The 19,879-nt window shown below is 40.7% G+C and overlaps 1 protein-coding gene across 1 annotated transcript; it reads right to left on the reverse strand.

Moving 5' to 3' along the window:
• Nucleotides 1-8,709: 8,709 nt before the first annotated feature.
• LOC109865636 (zinc finger protein OZF-like) lies at nt 8,710-18,905 on the reverse strand. The gene is made up of 2 exons (XM_020453968.2): nt 18,606-18,905; nt 8,710-11,107 (listed from the first exon to the last, which is right to left on the reverse strand). The coding sequence occupies exons 1-2, from the start codon at nt 18,769-18,771 to the stop codon at nt 9,780-9,782; spliced, it is 1,494 nt and encodes a 497-aa protein (XP_020309557.1). The 5' UTR covers nt 18,772-18,905; the 3' UTR covers nt 8,710-9,779.
• Nucleotides 18,906-19,879: the final 974 nt, after the last annotated feature.

Here is a 19,879-nt window from a genome sequence, read left to right on the forward strand (position 1 = left end):
AAATTGAAGACTGGATGATCTGTGTTCAATACAGGAAGACAACAAACTCAAGCATGCTTTCTGGTCTTGCGCCTCTATCAGACAGTACACATGATGTGACACTTGTTCAAGATGGCCGTACTTCATTACACAAAGGAATAACCTCAACCAATTTCTAAAGACTGGTGACATCCAGTGGAAGCGGTAGGAACTGCAAACAAGTCCCATAGAAATCTGGTTTCCCAATGAAAATCTATTGAATGTGACCTCCCCCCCAAAAAATCTGAATGGTTTGTCCTCTGGGTTTTGCCTGCTACATAAGTTCTGTTATACTCACAGACATGATTCAAACAGTTTTAGAAACGTTAGTGTTTTCTATCCAAATCTACTAATAATATGCATCTCTTATATTCTGGGGATGAGTAGCAGGCAGTTGAATTTATCCAAAAGTGAAAATGCTGCCCCCTATCCCGAAGAAGTTTTAATTAAAGGTCCCCAAGGCACACACATCCCTGGGACGCTCCTCTTTTCAGTTTGCTGCAGCTAGTCACTGGAACGAGCTGCAGCAAACACTCAAACTGTACAGTTTTATCTCAATTTCTTCATTCAAAGACTCAAGGACACTCTTATTCACAGTTGTGGGTGTTTTGTGTGATGTATTGTTGTCTCTACCTTCTTGCTTTTGTGCTGTTGTCTGTGCCCAATAATGTTTGTACCATGTTTTGTTCTGCTATCATTACCATGCTGTGTTGTCATGTGTTGCTGCCTTGCTATGTTGCCAGCAGCATACCACCCTGCATACCACTGCTGGCTTGCTTCTGAAGCTAAGCAGGGTTGGTCCTGGTCAGTTCCTGGATGGGAGACCAGATGCTGCTGGAAGTGGTGTTGGGGGGCCAGTAGGAGGCACTCTTTCCTCTCGTCTAAAAAAAATATATATATCCCAATGCCCCAGGGCAGTGATTGGGGACACTGCCCTGTGTAGGGTGGGATGTTAAATGGGTGTCCTGACTCTCTGAGGTCATTAAAGATCCCATGGCACTTATCGTAAGAGTAGGGGTGTTAACCCCGGTGTCCTGGCTAAATTCCCAATCTGGCCCTCAAACCATCATGGTCACCTAATAATCCCCAGTTTACAATTGGCTCATTAATCCCCCTCCTCTCCCCTGTAACTATTCCCCAGGTCGTTGCTGCAAATGAGAACATGTTCTCAGTCAACTTACCTGGTAAAATAACAGATAAATAAAATAAAAAATAAAAAGATGTTGTCTTAGGCCTCTCTTTATGTAGTGTTGTGTTGTCTCGCCGTGATGTGTGTTTTGTCCTATATTTATATTTTATTTTTAATCCCAGCCCCCGTCCCCGCAGGAGGCCTTTTGCCTTTTGGTAGGCCGTCATTGTAAATAAGAATTTGTTCTTAACTGACTTGCCTAGTTAAATTAAAAATAAATAAATAACCCTATAACCCACACATACACACTCATGTATCAATCTGATTGATGGATTGTGTTGTGCAGTAAGCAAGCTCGTGTGTGTAACTGCGGCTCCTTCCACCTTCAAAGAATAGGCAAGAGGGCCAACCATGGACAATATTAAAACACTTAATTATTTCCATAACTGTGCTATATTTTTTTTGTCCTTGTGTGTCTGTGCATGTTTACCAGCATAAAGCACTCTCCACCCACTTAGTGTGGACACTAGGTGAGGCCACACACACAGATTCCTGTTGAACACCGTCTCTTTAACTACCTTATTTTCTCAATAAGTCTCTCTCCTTCACTTCATCCCTCTCTCCCCTTCTCCCTGTCCTATAGGTTATATCAGCTGTGTCGGTGAACCCCTACTGCATCTGAACTGGATACATAGAGAGCACAGCATGATCAGAAGTGAGAGGTCACTTCAACAGGAAATATTATTCAAGATATGCTTTACATTGAAATCCAGATAGATGTAGTTGTCTCAGAGTTAATGATTCAATGTCAGTCTTGCATTTCACCTCCTGATGATTATGATGACTGACAGTGTTAGTATGTTTAAGCCTTGTGTTTTTAATAAAATTCTCTCTCTTTCTCTCCATCTGTCTTTTGTCTGCAGGTATGTTTTGATGTGAGAGGATGCCAACCCCCAGTCCCATCATCGCCACCTCACCTGCTCTTCAGATAACCTTTCCGACTGAGACACCACTAGACACTAATATAATTGTGATGTACTGAGAGAATATTAGGGTAGCACTGTGATTCATTAATCATATGCCGTCTTCCTGCTCTTCTGTTCTTATCTCTTTCCCTTTGTCTTTTACACCTCTCTCGCCAACTCTTTCTTCCTCTGTTTTTATAATGCACACTAGATGTGCATTGAAGTACAGATTGAACTTGTATTTATATTACAGTTATAATATGTATAATACATGTTATGTATTTATAGCACTTGGATAATGAACTTCAACTTCTTTCACATTCTCTACTAGTTGAACTTAAGTTTCTCATTTGATGCAATACTTCAACTATTCTGTGTTTATCAGATCAATGCAGATGAAGGAATATTAGATATTGAGATGAATCCGGTTTTAGAGTATTTACATGATGGATAGGAAGTGTAGTGTACTGTGTCAAATTATATATGTATATATGAATTACAAATCAGCCTTTAACTAGTTAAATCATGTTTCTAATCTATTGCATAGTTACAATGTGTAACCATTGATGTCCCAGGACCAAGATTGGTTAACACTGTTGAAGTGTATAATTCTAACACATACATGCAGACACAGCATCATTCAAAGACTGGAATTTGATAGTCCTGGTATTGGATATGACTGAAAAATAATATCAAATACATTCATACCTTAACTGCACCTTTATTTGCCAAGGTAGAGTACATTGTTATGACTGGCCTGTTCGGGACAGGTTATAGTGGATCACAGTCCTACAGAGACATCTCTCACCGCCGCGGGGGGGTTTATGACACCTCACGCCCATTGTAAATCTTAAGGCAGCAGACAAATACTTTGTCCTCTCACTATGGAGAACCTACCTCAGGATGGTAACATGCAATAAATGTACTTTTGGACAATATATGTAATCAGACAAAATCAGCCAACGATAGATGGAATATGAAAATGAATGTTTTTGTTATGTTGTTATTAAAAGTGAAATGACAATGTTATAACGAAAACATTGTAACTCGAAGAGTTTTCATAATAGGTACCTGAAGTTTGCATACTGTGCATTGTGTGGAAAGTGTCCAGATCAAATATGTTTTTGTAAAGATTAAATTTGACGTTCTTGAAAATGTGTTATACATCAAAATAAAGCTTCACTTCTTGTTAATCCAGCCGCTGTGTCAGATTTCAAAAAGGCTTTACGGCGAAAGCACACCATGCAATTATCTGAGGACTGCGCCCCACATACAAACACATTAAAATAATTTTTCAACCAGGCAGTTGCGACACAAAAGTCAGAAATAGCGATATAATTAATGCCTTACCTTTGAAGATTTTCTTCCGTTGAACTGCAACCAGGTTCCTAATAATAAGGGTATCCCATAGAAACCCATTGGAAAATCCTATGACCTCGATTTTTTTTCTCCCCTGGATGGATTGTCCTCGGGGTTTAGCCTGCCAAATCAGTTCTGTTACACTCACGGATATTATTTGTAACAGTTTTAGAAACTTTAGAGTGTTTTCTATCTAAATCTACCAATTATATGCATATCCTAGCTTCTGGGCCTGAGTAACAGGCAGTTTACTTTGGGCATGCTTTTCATCCAGATGTCAAAATACTGCCCCCTACCCAAGAGAGGTTAACAATCAATGCTACGGTTGAGTAGCTGTATCTGTATCTAAGGTGAATTCAACCAGGACCACCTGGTTATTTTCTCCAAGGAATCGTGTGAAAACACTGCTTTCATTCCCATGCTGGAACATCTACATGGCTGATTAGCCATCCTCAGAAGACCCCTCTTACAGAATGAGGGTGAGGAAACAGACCACTAAGAGAAAGGACTGACATTGTGTGGAAAAATCAGAGACTTACACCCGGTGAGACGAAAGAGGTGCAGCAATCAGAGGAGGAGGCGGAACTCGGTCCATGAAGAGATACCCCAACGGAGACCTTTGACAAGTAATTACATCATTATATTCTGACCCATAAGAGCGGCAGTTCGGGGCAAGGTGTTAGAATCATTTGTAAACTATGCTTAGTTTAGCCCTAAGTGTGCTTTTCTCTCGTGCAGTCCTCATGTCTCCTTGCAGCATGTCTAAGGCATGTTCACACAGATGAGCGGGGACCCTCGGAATATTTCTTTTGGTGTTTTTCAGAGTCCATACAAAGGCCTCTTTAAGCTGTTTGTGTCTTAACGATCATTCCACAGGTGCATGTTCATTAATTGTTTATGGTTCATCATGGGAAACAGTGTTTAAACACTTGAAGATCTGTGAAGTTGAAGATCTACAATGAATGATTTTTACGAATTATCTTTGAAAGACAGGGTCCTGAAAAAGGGACGTTTCTTTTTTTGCTGAGTTTAGATCATCTTTGGTATCGATCTAATGGTATCGAATGGTTGTGTTCCAAGCGGAAGTGTCTGCAATTTGTATTTTTTAAGTTGTGCTGACAATATCTGAGATAACTTAGACAAAAAAGACAACTTTTTACAAATGTTATTACTACATGTCAGAAAAGTATAATTTCATGAGTTGGATTGGTGTGTATACATTTTTCTACCAGTACATAAGCATATTTTCAGAATAAAAATGATTAAGCAATTACCATGTTTACATAAGTCAAAATTGTCAGCAAAAATATCTACTCTAAGTCACATTGAAAGCGACAATATGGTGCTTTTAGCCTTACATCCTGTACTTCGTCATCAGAGTCATTTGTCATGACTAGAGTCGTAAAATTACAGTGACTTTCCCAAAATGTGGAAGATTCCCAGAGGAATCAGGAGGGAATAAGCAGGAAATCCAACCAGGGTTTTTGGAAAATTTGGGAAAGCTACCAGAATTTTGCAACCCTAGTCATGATAATAATCAGAGAACCTTGGCCTCCAGCTGGCTTTAGTGATGCCTCTATGTGGAGATTTGGGACATCGTTTGGTAATCCCTAGAATATTATACTTATTGTTATTTACTTATTCAGCAATAAAGTCTACATTTTAGCCCCCAACAAAACCTTAACTATAGAATGAGAAGACTATACACATTTTACATAGAAATGTACAAAAGCATTGCAGAGGAAAACACATAGGTGTACACCCTGAATTTGTTCTGATGTTGGAATATTTTAAGGAGCGAGACATCCTTCTTCCTCTCCACCTTCTTTTCCACATCTTTCTCTCTTGTTTCCAAACTATCCCTCTTCTTCTCCAGCATCTCTTTCTCAAGACTGTTGTTTTTCTTCTCCACTGACTTTCTTCTCCAACTCTTTATCCTCTTCCCCAAACTTTTGTCTCTCCATTTTCTCTCACCTCATTTTATTTTTTGTCCATTTCCTCCTTTCGCTCATCTAATTCCTGATTTGCCGTCTTCATCTCCTTTCTGTCCACCATTTCTGTCCTTCAACTCTTTCTCCTTTGTCCAAATTAGGCCTCTTCTTCTCCAGCATCTCATTCTCTTCTCAAGGCTGTTGTTTTTTTCTCTCCACTGTCTATCTTCTTGTTCAACAACTTCTCTCTCTCCCTCACCACCTCCTTCTTTCTTATCTACCTCCTCCTTATCCAATTCTTGTTCGCCATCTTCATCTACTATTTCTCTTCCCTTCAATTATTTTCTTTCATTTACAAATTCTTTATCGCCAAACTCATCTTTCTCTCTCTTGCAGGTCTTACAGATCTCATTCTTCACTTCTGCACCTACACTTTCCTTGACTGTCTGTCTCTCCATCTCTCATTTCCACTCCTGTCTTTCTGCCTTCCTGTCTCTTTGAACTCTGTCCATGACCCTGGCCATTCTGCTCATCTTCGGTTGTTGGGTGGTGTGAGCTGCGTGTGGAACAGCTGCCTCCATGCTCAGCTTAGACTCCACTAATCACATCATCCTGTGGACACAGAGTTACAATGGACATGCACATATGCCACACAAACACCCTATTTCTCTCTCTCTCTCTCTCGCTCTTCAGAAAAGGCCCACTGGAAGGTTCACATTCTTACTTGCTATCACTTTGCTCAAAAGTCCCATACTATATCAAGATACCAGTGCCAGGAATGATGATAGGCGTTTGCTCCAGATCAGTGATTCTCAAACCCCTCCTCGGGTACCCCCAGACATTTCACCATTTTTTTTGTAGCCCTGAACTAGCTCACCTGATTCACCTAATCAAGGGCTTGATAATTAGTTGACAAGTTGTATCAGATGTGCTAGCTCTAGAATAGATCAAATACATGGAACAGCTGGGGGTCCCTGACGATAGGTTTGAGAACCCCGTAGTTGGTCAACCACAGACCAATCGTAACACCCTCAGAAAATGTGATAAATAATTACAATTACTGTAGAAAAATAAAGTACAGAGAAAGAAAATACAACCTCTCTCTTTCCGTTGACATACACAATTCCCTTTGCCACAGCTCTCGAGTCTTCACATGCTTGTCCTCCATCTCTGCAGTTACAGTTGAAGTCGGAGGTTTACATACACCTTAGCCAAATTACATTTAAACTCAGTTTTTCACAATTAAAGACATTTAATCCTAGTAAAAATGCCCTGTCTTAGGTCAGTTAGGATCACCTAACAGACAATTAATTTCCGTAACTGCAACAATGAGAGTTGGTCTGATGTCTTGACAGGATAACAACATTTTCTGAATTATGATGCCTTGCCGTTTAGTACTCTGAGGCGTCATAGTACCACGGACAAACCATTTTACTCCACATTCACACAAAAGCAGAGGTTTAGTTTATTAGGATTATCATTAACTACTGTACATGCAGCACTCTTCCTGGGGTCCACATAAAACATACTGTTCTATGCTTGGTCATCTATTTGAAAGATAAGATAATACATTAAATTCAAAATACAAAACTAAAATAAGAGTTATATTAAAGAAAGACACCAAGAGAAAACAAAATACTATTGACACTATTCATATATATATATATACAGTTGAAGTCTGTAAACTTCCTACACCTTAGCCAAATACATTTAAACTCAGTTTTTCACAATTAAATACATTTAATCCTAGTAAAAATTCCCTGTCTTAGGTCAGTTAGGATCACCACTTTATTTTAAGAATGTGAAATGTCAGAATAATAGTAGAGAATGATTTATTTAAGCTTTTACTTCTTTCATCACATTCCCAGTGGGTCGGAAGTTTACATGCACTCGATTAGTATTCGGTAGCATTGCCTTTAAATTGTTTAACTTGGGTCAAACGTTCCACAAGCTTCCAACAATAAGTTGGGTGAATTTTCCTCCTGACAGAGCTGGTGTAACTGAGTCAGGTTTGTAGGCCTCCTTGCTCGCACACACTTTTTCAGTTCTGCCCACAAGTTTGCTATAGAATTGAGGTCAGGGCTTTGTAATGGCCAATCCAATACCTTGACTTTTTGTCCTAAAGCCATTTTGCCACAACTTTGGAAGTATGCTTGGGGTCATTGTTCATTTGGAAGACCCATTTGCGACCAAGCTTTAACTTCCTGACTGATGTCTTGAGATGTTGCTTCAATATATCCACAATTTTCTTTCCTCATGATGCCATGTATTTTGTGAAGTGCACCAGTCCCTCCTGCAGCAAAGCAACCCCACAACATGATGCTGCCACCCCCGTGCTTCACGGTTGGGATGGTGTTCTTCGGCTTGCAAGCCTCTACCTTTTTCCTCCTAACATAACGATGGTCATTATGGCCAAACAGTTGTATATATGTTTTATCAGACCAGAGGACATTTCTCCAAAAAGTAAAGATTGTCCCCCCGTGCAGTTGCAAACCCTAGTCTTTTTTATGGCGGTTTTGGAGCAGTGGCTTCTTCCTTGCTGAGCGGCCTTTCAGGTTATGTCGATATAGGATTATTTTTACTGTGGATATAGATACTTTTGTACCTATTTCCTCCAGCATCTTCACAAGGTCCTTTGCTGTTGTTCTGGGATTGATTTGCACTTTTCGCACCAAAGTACATTCATCTTGGAACGCATCTCCTTCCTGAGCGGTATGACGGATGCGTGGTCCCATGGTGTTTATACTTGCGTATTATTGTTTGTACAGATGAACGTGGTACCTTCAAGCATTTGGAAATTGCTCCCAAGGATGAACCAGACTACAATTTATTTTCTGAGGTCTTGGCTGATTTCTTTTGATTTTCCCACGAGGTCAAGCAAAGAAGCATTGAGTTTGAAGGTAGGCCTTGAAATACTTCCACAGGTACACCTCCAATTGACTCAAATGATGTCAATTAGCCTATCAGAAGCTTCTAAAGCCATGACATCATTTTATGGAATTTTCCAAGCTGTTTAAAGGCACAGTCAACTTAGTGTATGTAAACTTCTGACCCAGTGGAATTGTGATACAGTGAATTGTAAGTGAAATAATCGGTCTGTAAATAATTGTTGGAAAAAGTAGATGTCCTAACCGACTTGCCAAAACTATAGTTTGGTTGTGGAGTGGTTGAATAATGAGTTTTAATGACTCCAACCTAAGCATGTAAACTTCCGACTTCAACATTAGGTACATCGAGTCATTATTTTTAACTATTTTGAACCCTGGACTCAACTAATCATGCATCTGATTAATTCGATTCAATGCAATTACTGGCAGGCATTTTTTTTATTTATAAAGACATTGTCTCACAGGTAATTTTACAGAATTACTGTAAGCCCCCAAACAACAAGCCTGATGTGGCACGTAATAAACAACATTTGTATTTTTGAAAGTAGGACAACTCTCACCCTGTTTTCACACATTCCCATTTACCCTTGCTTTTTTGGTTTGCTTCTGCCCTTGAAATCAGATCAAATTAAGTCTATATCAAATTGCTGCTGTAATGTTTATCACAGGAATACCTTTGCATAGCTACAGCACTCATGGATAATAGTAAAAACTGTTTTGATTGCACAAATGGAATTAGACAAATGCTTTAGAGTATATCATGTTTTAGGCTCCCTAAAATGATGGATAGAATTAACAGGCAGTTCAGCACTCCATAAACATTTAGCAAGCACTTTATTTTCCTCTACATTTTAATATACATGACCTTGAACAGCAATCTTCTGTTCACTATACAGAGAATGGAATACATATGCTCCCTTGTACGATGTATTTGTACATATTTGAGAGGCCTAAAACAGGACTTAAATATGGCCCCTGACTAAAACTGCTTTGGGTGGCAAGTTCAGAGCAAAATATCCATAAGCTATCTATCACCTTTCCTTACTGTGGTTATAAATAATATATATTTAAAAGTTAAAGAAACATGATTAGGAAGACAAATCAAACAGTTTAGAACAATATATTTTGCAAGATGAGCCACCAAAGACCTAGGGCAGGGCTGGATTAAGAATGACATGGTACATTTTTTTTTTTTTAAATACCAGGACTCAAACCCCAGTTCCTGCGACGATCAGTCAAATCCCTCAAATATTACACCAGAGGTCCAAAACCATTCGGCTAACAAGGTTGGTAGTGGTGGCACTATGGTCGCTACACTTACCCCAATTGTAGGCCTACAGAATATCATTCCTCCATTTATCTGAAACCTACAGCATGAATGACCCATACTTATTTTGCTTTTCTTTGTGTTTTCCCTAGGAGTGTTGTCCTGTCCACATCCTGCCTTTTTATTCCCACCATCTGGCAGAGCTTTCTCCTAATTTCTTTCTTATTTCCTGTTTTCGTCCTGTTTTCTTTCTTTGTGGACGTTGTTTACATGCCTCACCAGATGAGCCTTCTGCGTGAATCCTTTACCACATACTGAGCAGACATGTTGTTTCTCTCCTGTGTGAGTCCGAATATGTTCATTTAGGTGTCCCTTCTGATAGAAGCTTTTCCCGCAATCACCACAGCTAAATGGTTTCACTCCTGTGTGAGTCAGTATGTGTGTCTTTAGGGCTGCCTTCTGATTGAAGCTTTTCCCACAGTCACCACAGCTAAATGGTTTCACTCCTGTGTGAGTCAATATATGCTTCCTTAGGTGCCCCTTATGATTGAAACATCTTCCGCAGTCACCACAGCTAAATGGTTTCTCTCCTGTGTGAGTCAGCATATGCCTCCTTAAGTCTCCCTTGTAACTAAAGCTTTTCCCGCAGTCACTACAGTTAAATGGTTTCTCCCCTGTGTGAGTCCGTATATGTTCGGTTAGGAGCCACTTCTGATTAAAGCTTTTTTTCCCACAGTCACCACAGCTAAATGGTTTCTCTCCTGTATGGGTTCGAATATGTTCGGTTAGATGTCCCTTCTGAATGAAGCTTTTACCACAGTCTCCACAGCTGAATGGTTTTTCTCCTGTGTGAGTCCGTACATGGTTGGTTAGATGCTGCTTGCGTTTGAAGCTTTTCCCGCAGTCACCACAACTAAATGGTTTCTCTCCTGTCTCTCCTGTATGAGTCCTCATGTGCCTGGACAGAACCCCTTTGTATTTGAAGGTCTTGCCACAAATTGAGCAGGGTTTATCCACGTGACAGAGTCGAACATGGGCCTTCAGTTTACAGGTAGAGTTGTACTGTTTTTTGCAGAATCTGCATTCCCTGGGTCTCATCTTAGTGAGAGTCAAATGCCTCTGCAGGTCAGCTTTCAGAGCAAATGTTTCACCACAGTCACGGCAGCGTTGATTTTTTATAGACGTGGTGTGGCTGGAGTCATTGTTTTGATTATTTAGGTGGGTCACATTGCCAAAAGGTTTGAGATCCACTAGTTTAGAGTCACTATCTCTGTTCTCCACAGTCTGTGTTTGGGGAAGAGTCAAGGACTGAAGTGTGTCCTCCTGATCACATTCACTTTTCACACAAGGAGTGAATTTGAACTCTATGATATCAGCCTCCATCCCTTGAAGCTTCTCTTTCTCCTGACTGGTACAGAGTTCCTCCTGTTCCTCTTTAATCTGTGTGGGCTCTGGATCCTCCTGCCCCAGTTTCGTGCTCCACTCCTGCTCACAGTGCTGATGCTCACAGGGAACCTCTTCAGAGACAGCAAGAGAGAGCTGCAGGGAGTCTGGAGGGAAGGAGAAAGGAGCAGATATGATCTATTCAGCCTTTAAACATCAGGGTCAATTTGAATTGAAGTCAGTACATTCAGAAAAAAAAAAAACAGAAATTCCAATTCTATAAAATAAAAACTTGAATCCATTTTCAATTACTTCTTTGCATCTCTTCTTAGTCTTACACGTACCCCCAAATCATGTCTCAAAGCAACTTCAAAAGTCCACTATCACAAGATACTTGTATTCAGACCCCTTCACTTTTTCCACATTTTTGTTACGTTACAGCCTAATTATAAAATGTATCAAATGAATGTTTCCTCAATCTATACACAATATCCCATAATGACAAAGCGAAAACAGGTTTTTAGAAATTTTAGCAAATGTATTCAACATTTAAAAAAACACACCTTATTTACATAAGTATTCAGACCCTTGGCTATGAGACTCGAAATTGAGCTCTGGTGCATCTTGTCTCTATTGATTATCCTTGAGATGTTTCTACAACTTGGAGTCCATCTGTGGTAATTGCAATTGATTGGACATGATTTGGAAAGGCACACTCCTGTCAATATAAGGTCCCACAGTTGACAGTGCACGTCAGAGCAGAAACCAAGTCATGAGGTCGAAGGAATTATCTGTAGAGCTCCGAGACAGGATTGTGTCAAGGCACAGATCTGGGGAAGCGTACCAAAAAATGTTTGCAGCATTGAAGGTCCCCAAGAACACAAGTGGCCTCCGTAATTCTTAACTGGAAGTTTGGAAGCACCAAGACTCTTCCTTGTTAGGATCGAGGGAAAGATAAATGGCGCAAAGTACAGAGAGATCCTTGATGAAAATCTGCTCCAGAGCCCTCAGGACCTCAGACTGGGGGCGAAGGTTCACCCTCCAACAAGAAAAAGACAATCACACAGCCAAGACAATGCAGGAGTGGCTTCAGGACATGTCTCTAAATGTCCTTGAGTGGCCCAGCCAGAGCTCGGACTTAAACCTGATCTAACATCTCTGGAGAGACCTGAAAATAGCTGTGCAGCAACGCTCCCCATCCAGCCTGACAGGGCTTGAGAGGATCTGCAGAGAAGAATAGAAGAAACCCCCCAAATACAGGCGTGCCAAGTTTGTAGCGTCATACCAAAGAAGACTCGAGGCTGTAATCTCTGCCAAAGGTGCTTCAACAAAGTACTGAATCAAGGGTCTGGATACTTGTTTCCATTTGCAAAAATTTCTAAAAACCTGTTGTTTTTTCTTTGTCATTATGTGGTATTGTGTATAGACTGATGAGGGGGGGAAATTACTTAATTTTAGAATACTAAAATGAGGTCTTGTTTAACAGCATAGCGTCAGTCTCTTTCATCCTGGCGAACATTGTAGACTGCAAACATGACAAACATATTAAGCAAAACTGGATTAATTATTCGTTACTGCATGCTATTTAATAAACGCTATCAATTTACAAATGGGCTATGAAGAGAATATTCTGTGCCCTCCAGACGAATTGGAGTTGATAAGGCAAAGACCATCAATAACCTACAACCTACACCGGACTAGGACGAGAATATTCCTTGCCCTCCAGCCGAATTGGAGTGGATGATAACGCAAAGACCATCAAAAACCTACACAACTTGAGACAACAGCATGCAGTACTAAGCCAAGGAGAACCTTGATTGGCCAGTGAGTGATCAAGCTCTCGTCACACCCTCAACTTATTTATTCATCAAAACCCAGCCCTTTTGTGCCACCACCAGCGAGACAGTACAGACATCTTCGGTTGTGTTCCCTTGCTCAGACATTGCATGTATCAACCAATGGCTGCTTGACCAGCTTTGACTGTGCCATAGGGCAGCAGATTGCTATAACATATAGGGTGCTCTATTCGTAAATTCACTCTCGAGTGTCAGTGTGTGTTCTGGGCCATCAGTAAATTCAGAGCGTGGTCAGATTGTCCGATCGTAAATTCTGAGCGTTTCGGTCTCAGAGTGCACACTGGACCCTCTGGCTGAGGAGTAGGATTGATCCGAGTGTTCTGACCTCAAAACGGCAGTCAAACACCCAAGCTAACAGCTACTTCCAGGCACAAATGAGAGAATACCTCACTCTGACCATTTTACTAGTCCTAGCAGATCTGGTTAGAGTGTTTTCATGTTATCAAGAGGGTTAGTGGGTAACTTGACAATGTTGCAATAGGTTGAGCCACACAAAAAGGTATCTATTGGATGGCTCCATCCACGACATTTCAAGCTGCGTTACACTGGCAACAATTTAATTCGTTTTTTTTGCTGATGTTTACAGACACCTGTCATAACAACTGGGTACTTGGTCATTCATATATTCCTCAATTATTCTGCGCTCTGGCACTCTCAAACCACAGTATTCTTATATTGGAGTAGATTGCCAGTGCTGATATGTAAAATACAGGTTTTTGTTTTTTGACATACATCAGCAACATCTGACCAGCGAAACACTAGCAGTATCCAATATTTTTGCGACAGCTATACGAGCAGAGATGTAGAGGCGAAGCGAGAGGGTCGACTCCGCCCAAAACCTGTCTGTGCGAAATCAAGCGTTAAGCAGACCAAGAGTTTTTGTATGGGTGGGGGGTAACAAGTGTCAAATTTGGTCAAGATAAAAGTGAATTGCTATTTTGAAAGGTAAGGCTTGGGTTGTTACGCATGTACTGATATAAGTGTAATGCGTGTGACATTCCAGCAATTTTACGCAAAAAGATTTTATATCGGAGTTGTTGTTCACATGCATATCTGGCCTCTCATTGGCTAGAATGTTCCCACCTGATCTTGCCGCCTGCCTTTTGCGGACATGTATTTCCATTGTTAGAGCGGTTAGCCGACCATCTTGTCAATACAATCACAAATCTTTGGTGAAAGTGATGACCCTTCTGCTTCACTTCCATATCCTTTCCCATATTGTTGTGAATTGGCTTCAAGATAACGAAATTCATGAAAACGCACAGAGGTCATTTAAGATCAATCTATCAAATGCCTTTTTTGAAGTATATTAAAGAGCTAGAGTCTATTTTCCTGAATTTCCACTTGACTGATGTGCCCAAAGTAAGCTGCCTGTTACTTAGGCCCAGAAGCCAGGATATGCATATAATTAGTAGCATTGGATAGAAAATACTTTGAAGTTTCTAGAAATTATTTTATAATGTCTGAGACTATAACACAATTGATATGGCAGGCGAAATCCCAAAGAAAAACCAACCAGAAATGTTTTTTTTGGAGCTCCCAGGCTCTAATAATGGAAAGCTATTGGTTCTATGTAATTCCAGCTTCCAGATTGCAATTCCTATGGCTTCCACTAGATGACAACAGTCTGTTGGACCCACTCACTGTCACAGTCATACTCTGGACCTAGTTTTGTCCCATGGAATAAATGTTGTGGATCTTAATGTTTTTCCTCATAATCCTGGACTATCGGACCACCATGTTATTACGTTTGCAATTGCAACAAATAATCAGCTCAGACCCCAACCAAGGAACATCAAAAGTCGTGCTATAAATTCACAGACAACACAAAGATTCCCCAAGGACGCCAGAGGACAAAAATCAGTTAACCACCTAACTGAGGAACTCAATTTAACCTTGCGCAATACCCTAGATGCAGTTGCACCCCTAAAAACTAAAAACATTTCTCATAAGAAACTAGCTCCCTGGTACACAGAAAATACCCGTGCTCTGAAGCAAGCTTCCAGAAAACTGGAACGGAAATGGCGCCACACCAAACTGGAAGTCTTCCGACTAGCTTGGAAAGACAGTACCGTGCAATACCGAAGAGCCCTTACTGCTGCTCGATCATCCTATTTTTCTAACTTAATTGAGGAAAATAAGAACAATCCGAAATTCCTTTTTGATACTGTCGCAAAGCTAACTAAAAAGCAGCATTCCCCAAGAGAGGATGGCTTTCACTTCAGCAGTGATAAATTCATGAACTTCTTTGAGGAAAAGATCATGATTATTAGAAAGCAAATTACGGACTCCTCTTTAAATCCGCGTATTCCTTCAAAGCTCAGTTGTCCTGAGTCTGCACAACTCTGCCAGGACCTAGGATCAAGAGAGACGCTCAAGTGTTTTAGTACTATATCTCTTGACACAATGATGAAAATAATCATGGCCTCTAAACCTTCAAGCTGCATACTGGGACCCTATTCCAACTAAACTACTGAGAGCTGCTTCCTGTGCTTGGCCCTCCTCGAATCCCACCGTAACTTCTCCGCTGTGCAATCTGGTTTCCGAGCCGGTCACGGGTGCACCTCAGCCACGCTCAAGGTACTAAACAATATCATAACCGCCATCGATAAAAGTCAGTACTGTGCAGCAGTCTTCATCGACCTTGCCAAGGCTTTCGACTCTGATTTTATCTAACAAAACAAACATTCATGTTGTAGCTGGGACACTTGGGATTGCAAACAGAGGAAGATTTTCAAAAGTAAGTGATTTATTTAAATCGCTATTTGTGATTTTATGAAGCCTGTGCTGGTTGAAAATATGTTGCGGGTGCCATCCTCAATCAATCACGCATGGTATGCTTTCGCTGTAAAGCCTATTGTAAATAGGACAACGCCGATAGATTAACCAAGAATTTAAGCTTTTAAATGATTTAAGATACTTGTATGTTCATGAATGTTTAATATTACAATTATTTATTAGAATTGAACGCCCTCCACGGGATGCTGTCGACAGGTGTCCCGCTAGCGGGACGGCCTATCCCTAGAACTCTCAATGGAACACCCGGGATCAGAGATAGATAAAATAAAAATAAAATGTTTAAAGCCCTATTTGCACAGGAGTAGTATTACTAGAGAACGTTGGTTATGCAACTATTACCCCACAATGTCCGTTATTCCAGAGGACGATTTGGACTGGATTAGTTTGTTCAAAACTGGCTCCTGTAATTTTATTTTTTTTAATAAATGGATTGTTATGCAGAAGCCTGGAGGTTTTTATTCTAGGAATTAGAAGATATTTCAACCTGTCCAGGCGATAGCAGGCTACACTGAGAACTCGAGCTTGGCTCCCAAGTTTCTAAGCCATATCAAACCATCTTTGGTATAGTGTCGCCATAATATTTGAATTGAGGAAGTGATCATCGTTATTTTAGCGATTAGAAGGTAGACGTCCAAAAATTTCCAGTCAAAAGTTTGACAACTACTCATTCCAGGGTTTTTCTTTATTTGTACTATTTTCTATATTGTAGTAACCAAAAGAAGTGTTAAACAAATCAAAATATATTTTATATGAGATTCTTCAAAGTAACTACCCTTTGCACACTCTTGATTAAGCTGACACCTGCTCGTCGAACAACTCATTCCACAATCATGGGCATTAATATGGAGTTGGTTCCCCCTTCGCTGCTACAAGAGCCTCTACTCTTCTGGGAAGGCTTTCCACTTTCCCTTCACTGGAACAAAGGGACCTAGCCTGAAACATGAAAAACATACCCAGATATTTATTCCTACTCCACCAAACCTTACAGTTGGCACTATGCATTGGGACAGGTAGCATTCTCCTGGCATCTGCCAAAACCAGATTAGTCCGGACTTCCAGATGCTGAAGCGTACTTCATCACTCCAGAGAACGGGTTTCCACTGCACCAGAGTCCAATGGCGGCGATCTTTACACCACTCCAGCCGACGCTTGGCATTGCACATGGTGATCTTAGGCTTGTGTGCGGCTGCTCAGCCATGGAAACCCATATCACGAAGCTCCCAACGAACAGTTCTTGTGCTGACGTTGCTTCCAAAGACAGTTCACCCGAGCAGCAATTTGACAAACTGACTTGTTGGAACGGTGGCATCCTATGACAGTGCCATGTTGAAAAAGTCACTGAGCTCTTCAGTGACACCATTCTACTGCCAATGTTTGTCTTTGGAGATTGCATGGCTGTGTGCTCGATTTTACACACCTGTCAGCAACAGGTGTGGCTGAAATAGCCAAATCCACTAATTTTAAGTGGTGTCCACATACTTTTGTATATGTAGTGTATTTAGCTAGCTTCTAGCCTAGTGTTTGATATGCAATGCGATCTCCTCGCAAGTCTCACGCATTGGCTGTGAGACACTCCTTTGACCCTCTTCTCACGCTCTCACAGCACACCTCATATCACACGCATTAAAAATACTGCTTTTATTTTTCTAATTAGTCCACTGTATAGTGAGCACGTACATTTTTCAACTGTGCTCCAAATAGTTTTGAAATCAGAGCATGCGATCTCATCTGTGCCGGCAACTTAACATCACGAGCGAAACCTCTAATTGTCCTGTCTTGCCACGGCACTTTGAACCCGTGGCACAAGCATTTCATTGGTCTAGGGGCGGCAGGTAGCCTAGTGGTTAGAGCGTTGGACTAGTAACCGAAAGGTTGCTAGATCGAATTCCGGAGCTGACAAGATGCAAATCTGTTGTTCTGTCCCTGAACAAGGCAGTTAACCCACTGTTCCTAGACCATCATTGTAAATAAGAATTTGTTCCTTACGGACTTGCCTAGATAGAAAAAAGAATGTTAACCTTTGTTTATAGTTATGTAAGGGATCAACAGGATTGGATGCATGTTTTAAAGAAACACACCTCAAGATTAGAGTGGAGCTGAATGGAGAGAGAGAATGTTCTCCACTGAATTTATTTAACTAAAAGGATGTTGTCAACTAAATTAGGTTGCTGGTACTCCCATCCTTATAGCAGAATGCAGCCTTTTGACGGCATGTACAAAAGTCATTTAGGCTGTGGCAACTTAAAAGCAGCAGACAGATAGATCTACAGTGTGTTTTAGCAGGGAAGTTTTGTAACCTGATTTGTAACTATAAAAATAATTGTGTTGAACAGATTGTGAACCTAAAAGTGTCCATTTCATCCCCCAAAAAGCTACAAGTAACAAAGTCGTCGAAGTTTGAGTGTTCATTTAAATGTTCAAAGCATCCTGAATACACCTGACCTATGGTTTTTATTTCCCACCCTGGTCATAGTTTAGGCCTGTGTCAAAATACGTAGAATGGCAGAAAATTCGCTTTAAAAAAGTTAAATATCCCCCAGTCCCCCGTCGGGCAACATCTGCTCGTTGGAATGGATGTATCCAAATTAATGTCAATAGAAAGCAGCTTAAACACACGCAAATGTAGCTACTGGCTGCAGAGGTCGTGACTGTATTTGCCGTAGCTAGTTGGCTAGCTAGCAAGCAAGGGGCAAGAACGTTGCCAGCGACCATGGAACATAGCTATAGAACGAACTGGGCAGCATCCATGAATATCGAACTAAACGAAAGACTCGGTCGCATCTAGCAACCAAAAGATGAGTAAATTTTTTTATATATATATATAAAATAAACACATTTTTCCGGTAAGTGGACTTTAGTATTGTTTTATTTGGCAACTGTGGTATATAAGCGGGATAAAGGCCTGAGTTCTGTACATTACCAGCTTGGGGAAAAATTGTCGGGCGTTTATCCCTTACATAATTACATAACCCTAGATCCCCTGGTAGATATCTACTAGCTACATACTAACCAATTCTACTTAGTTTTATCTTCGGTGTGATCCGCAGCAGTCTCCGTAGCCGATCATTCTCCTCCTTGTACTCTGCCACCGTTTTCTCAACTGCCGCGAAAATATCCAGGGAAGCTGCCGTTAAACGCTCATTTAAAAACACACGAAACGACTGTAGTTTAGACATTTTCGACAGAGTGAGGTGGGTAGTCGGCCTATTCCGTCCAGTCAGTAGGTCTTGAATCAGCAAGGAATGTTCATAACCAAAACAAACTAGTCTCCAAATCTTCCTACTTCCTTTTTCTTCTTCTTCTTCTTTGGGTTTCATGGTGAACTACACGCAAAAGGCGTATTGTCGCCACCGAATGGACGGGGGTGAAATATTTACAAAACAATTTTCCCTTCCATAGGGGAAGGGAAAATTACGACAAATTCACACAAACTCCCATTCTAATAAAAAACATATACATTCCCATTCCTTCTGTCATTCGCAAACTCAAATACCCTGCTCAGTCTCTGGGGCCTGAGTGGATGGGACTGCACAAGACAGTAACACACATGCATACTCCCAGATATTGTTGGTGTACCAGCCATGCAACTATTAACAAATTTATTTCCCCAAATTTCCCTTAACATAAATACACATAAGCTGTTCATGTGATTTCACCATTACTCACAACATTTGCCATATTCATTTTTAAAAAGCTCATATTTTCTTTCTCCTAGGAATCATCTTTTATGCAGTGCAAGTGAAATGGATAATCAAACACGTCCTCTGTTGCTGCATTGAATAATACAATTGCCATGCAATCTGATATCTTGTGCTTTCTGTCCATTCCTTTGAAAAAAAGTGGATTATCCTACAGGAAATTCTCTCTGAAGGATGAGGAAGGGATCCTGCAGGTTGTCCAGAGGAAAATGGCCCTGAAAATCTTGTGGAATTACCTACAGGATATCCCACTGTATTTTGGGGCCAATTCCTGCAGGTGGTCCTTCAGGAAAAAAATCCTGCAATATTTATTTGACGACTATCTGCAGGATTGTTTTCCTGCGGGATTCCTGTAGGACTTTTTTTGTAAGGGCAATTAAAACATTTTGCTCCTTGGCCATTCTCTTCTTCTAAACTAAATCTTGTTTTGTGGTTTTCTTCTTCTTTTGTGTTTAACAGCAGCTGGCACACCCAGAAATGTGCAACAGCGCCGCCAGTTGGAAATGTACAAACCAGCCAGACCAGTAGTAAAGGAAAACGATAACTAATTAAATCCAGGAAAACAGTGGTTATCATAACATCATAG

The sequence above is a fragment of the Oncorhynchus kisutch genome, linkage group LG20 (genome assembly GCF_002021735.2).
Source record: "Oncorhynchus kisutch isolate 150728-3 linkage group LG20, Okis_V2, whole genome shotgun sequence".
Taxonomy (NCBI): Eukaryota; Metazoa; Chordata; class Actinopteri; order Salmoniformes; family Salmonidae; genus Oncorhynchus; species Oncorhynchus kisutch.

Excerpts from the sequence above, each read along its gene's own strand:
- LOC109865636 (XM_020453968.2), bottom strand. The coding sequence starts at position 18,771 with ATGTCTAAACTACAGTCGTTTCGTGTGTTTTTAAATGAGCGTTTAACG. Across the intron at positions 11,108-18,605 it reads GATAAAACTAAGTAGAATTG|ACTCCCTGCAGCTCTCTCTT; the intron begins GTTAGTATGTAG and ends CCTTCCCTCCAG.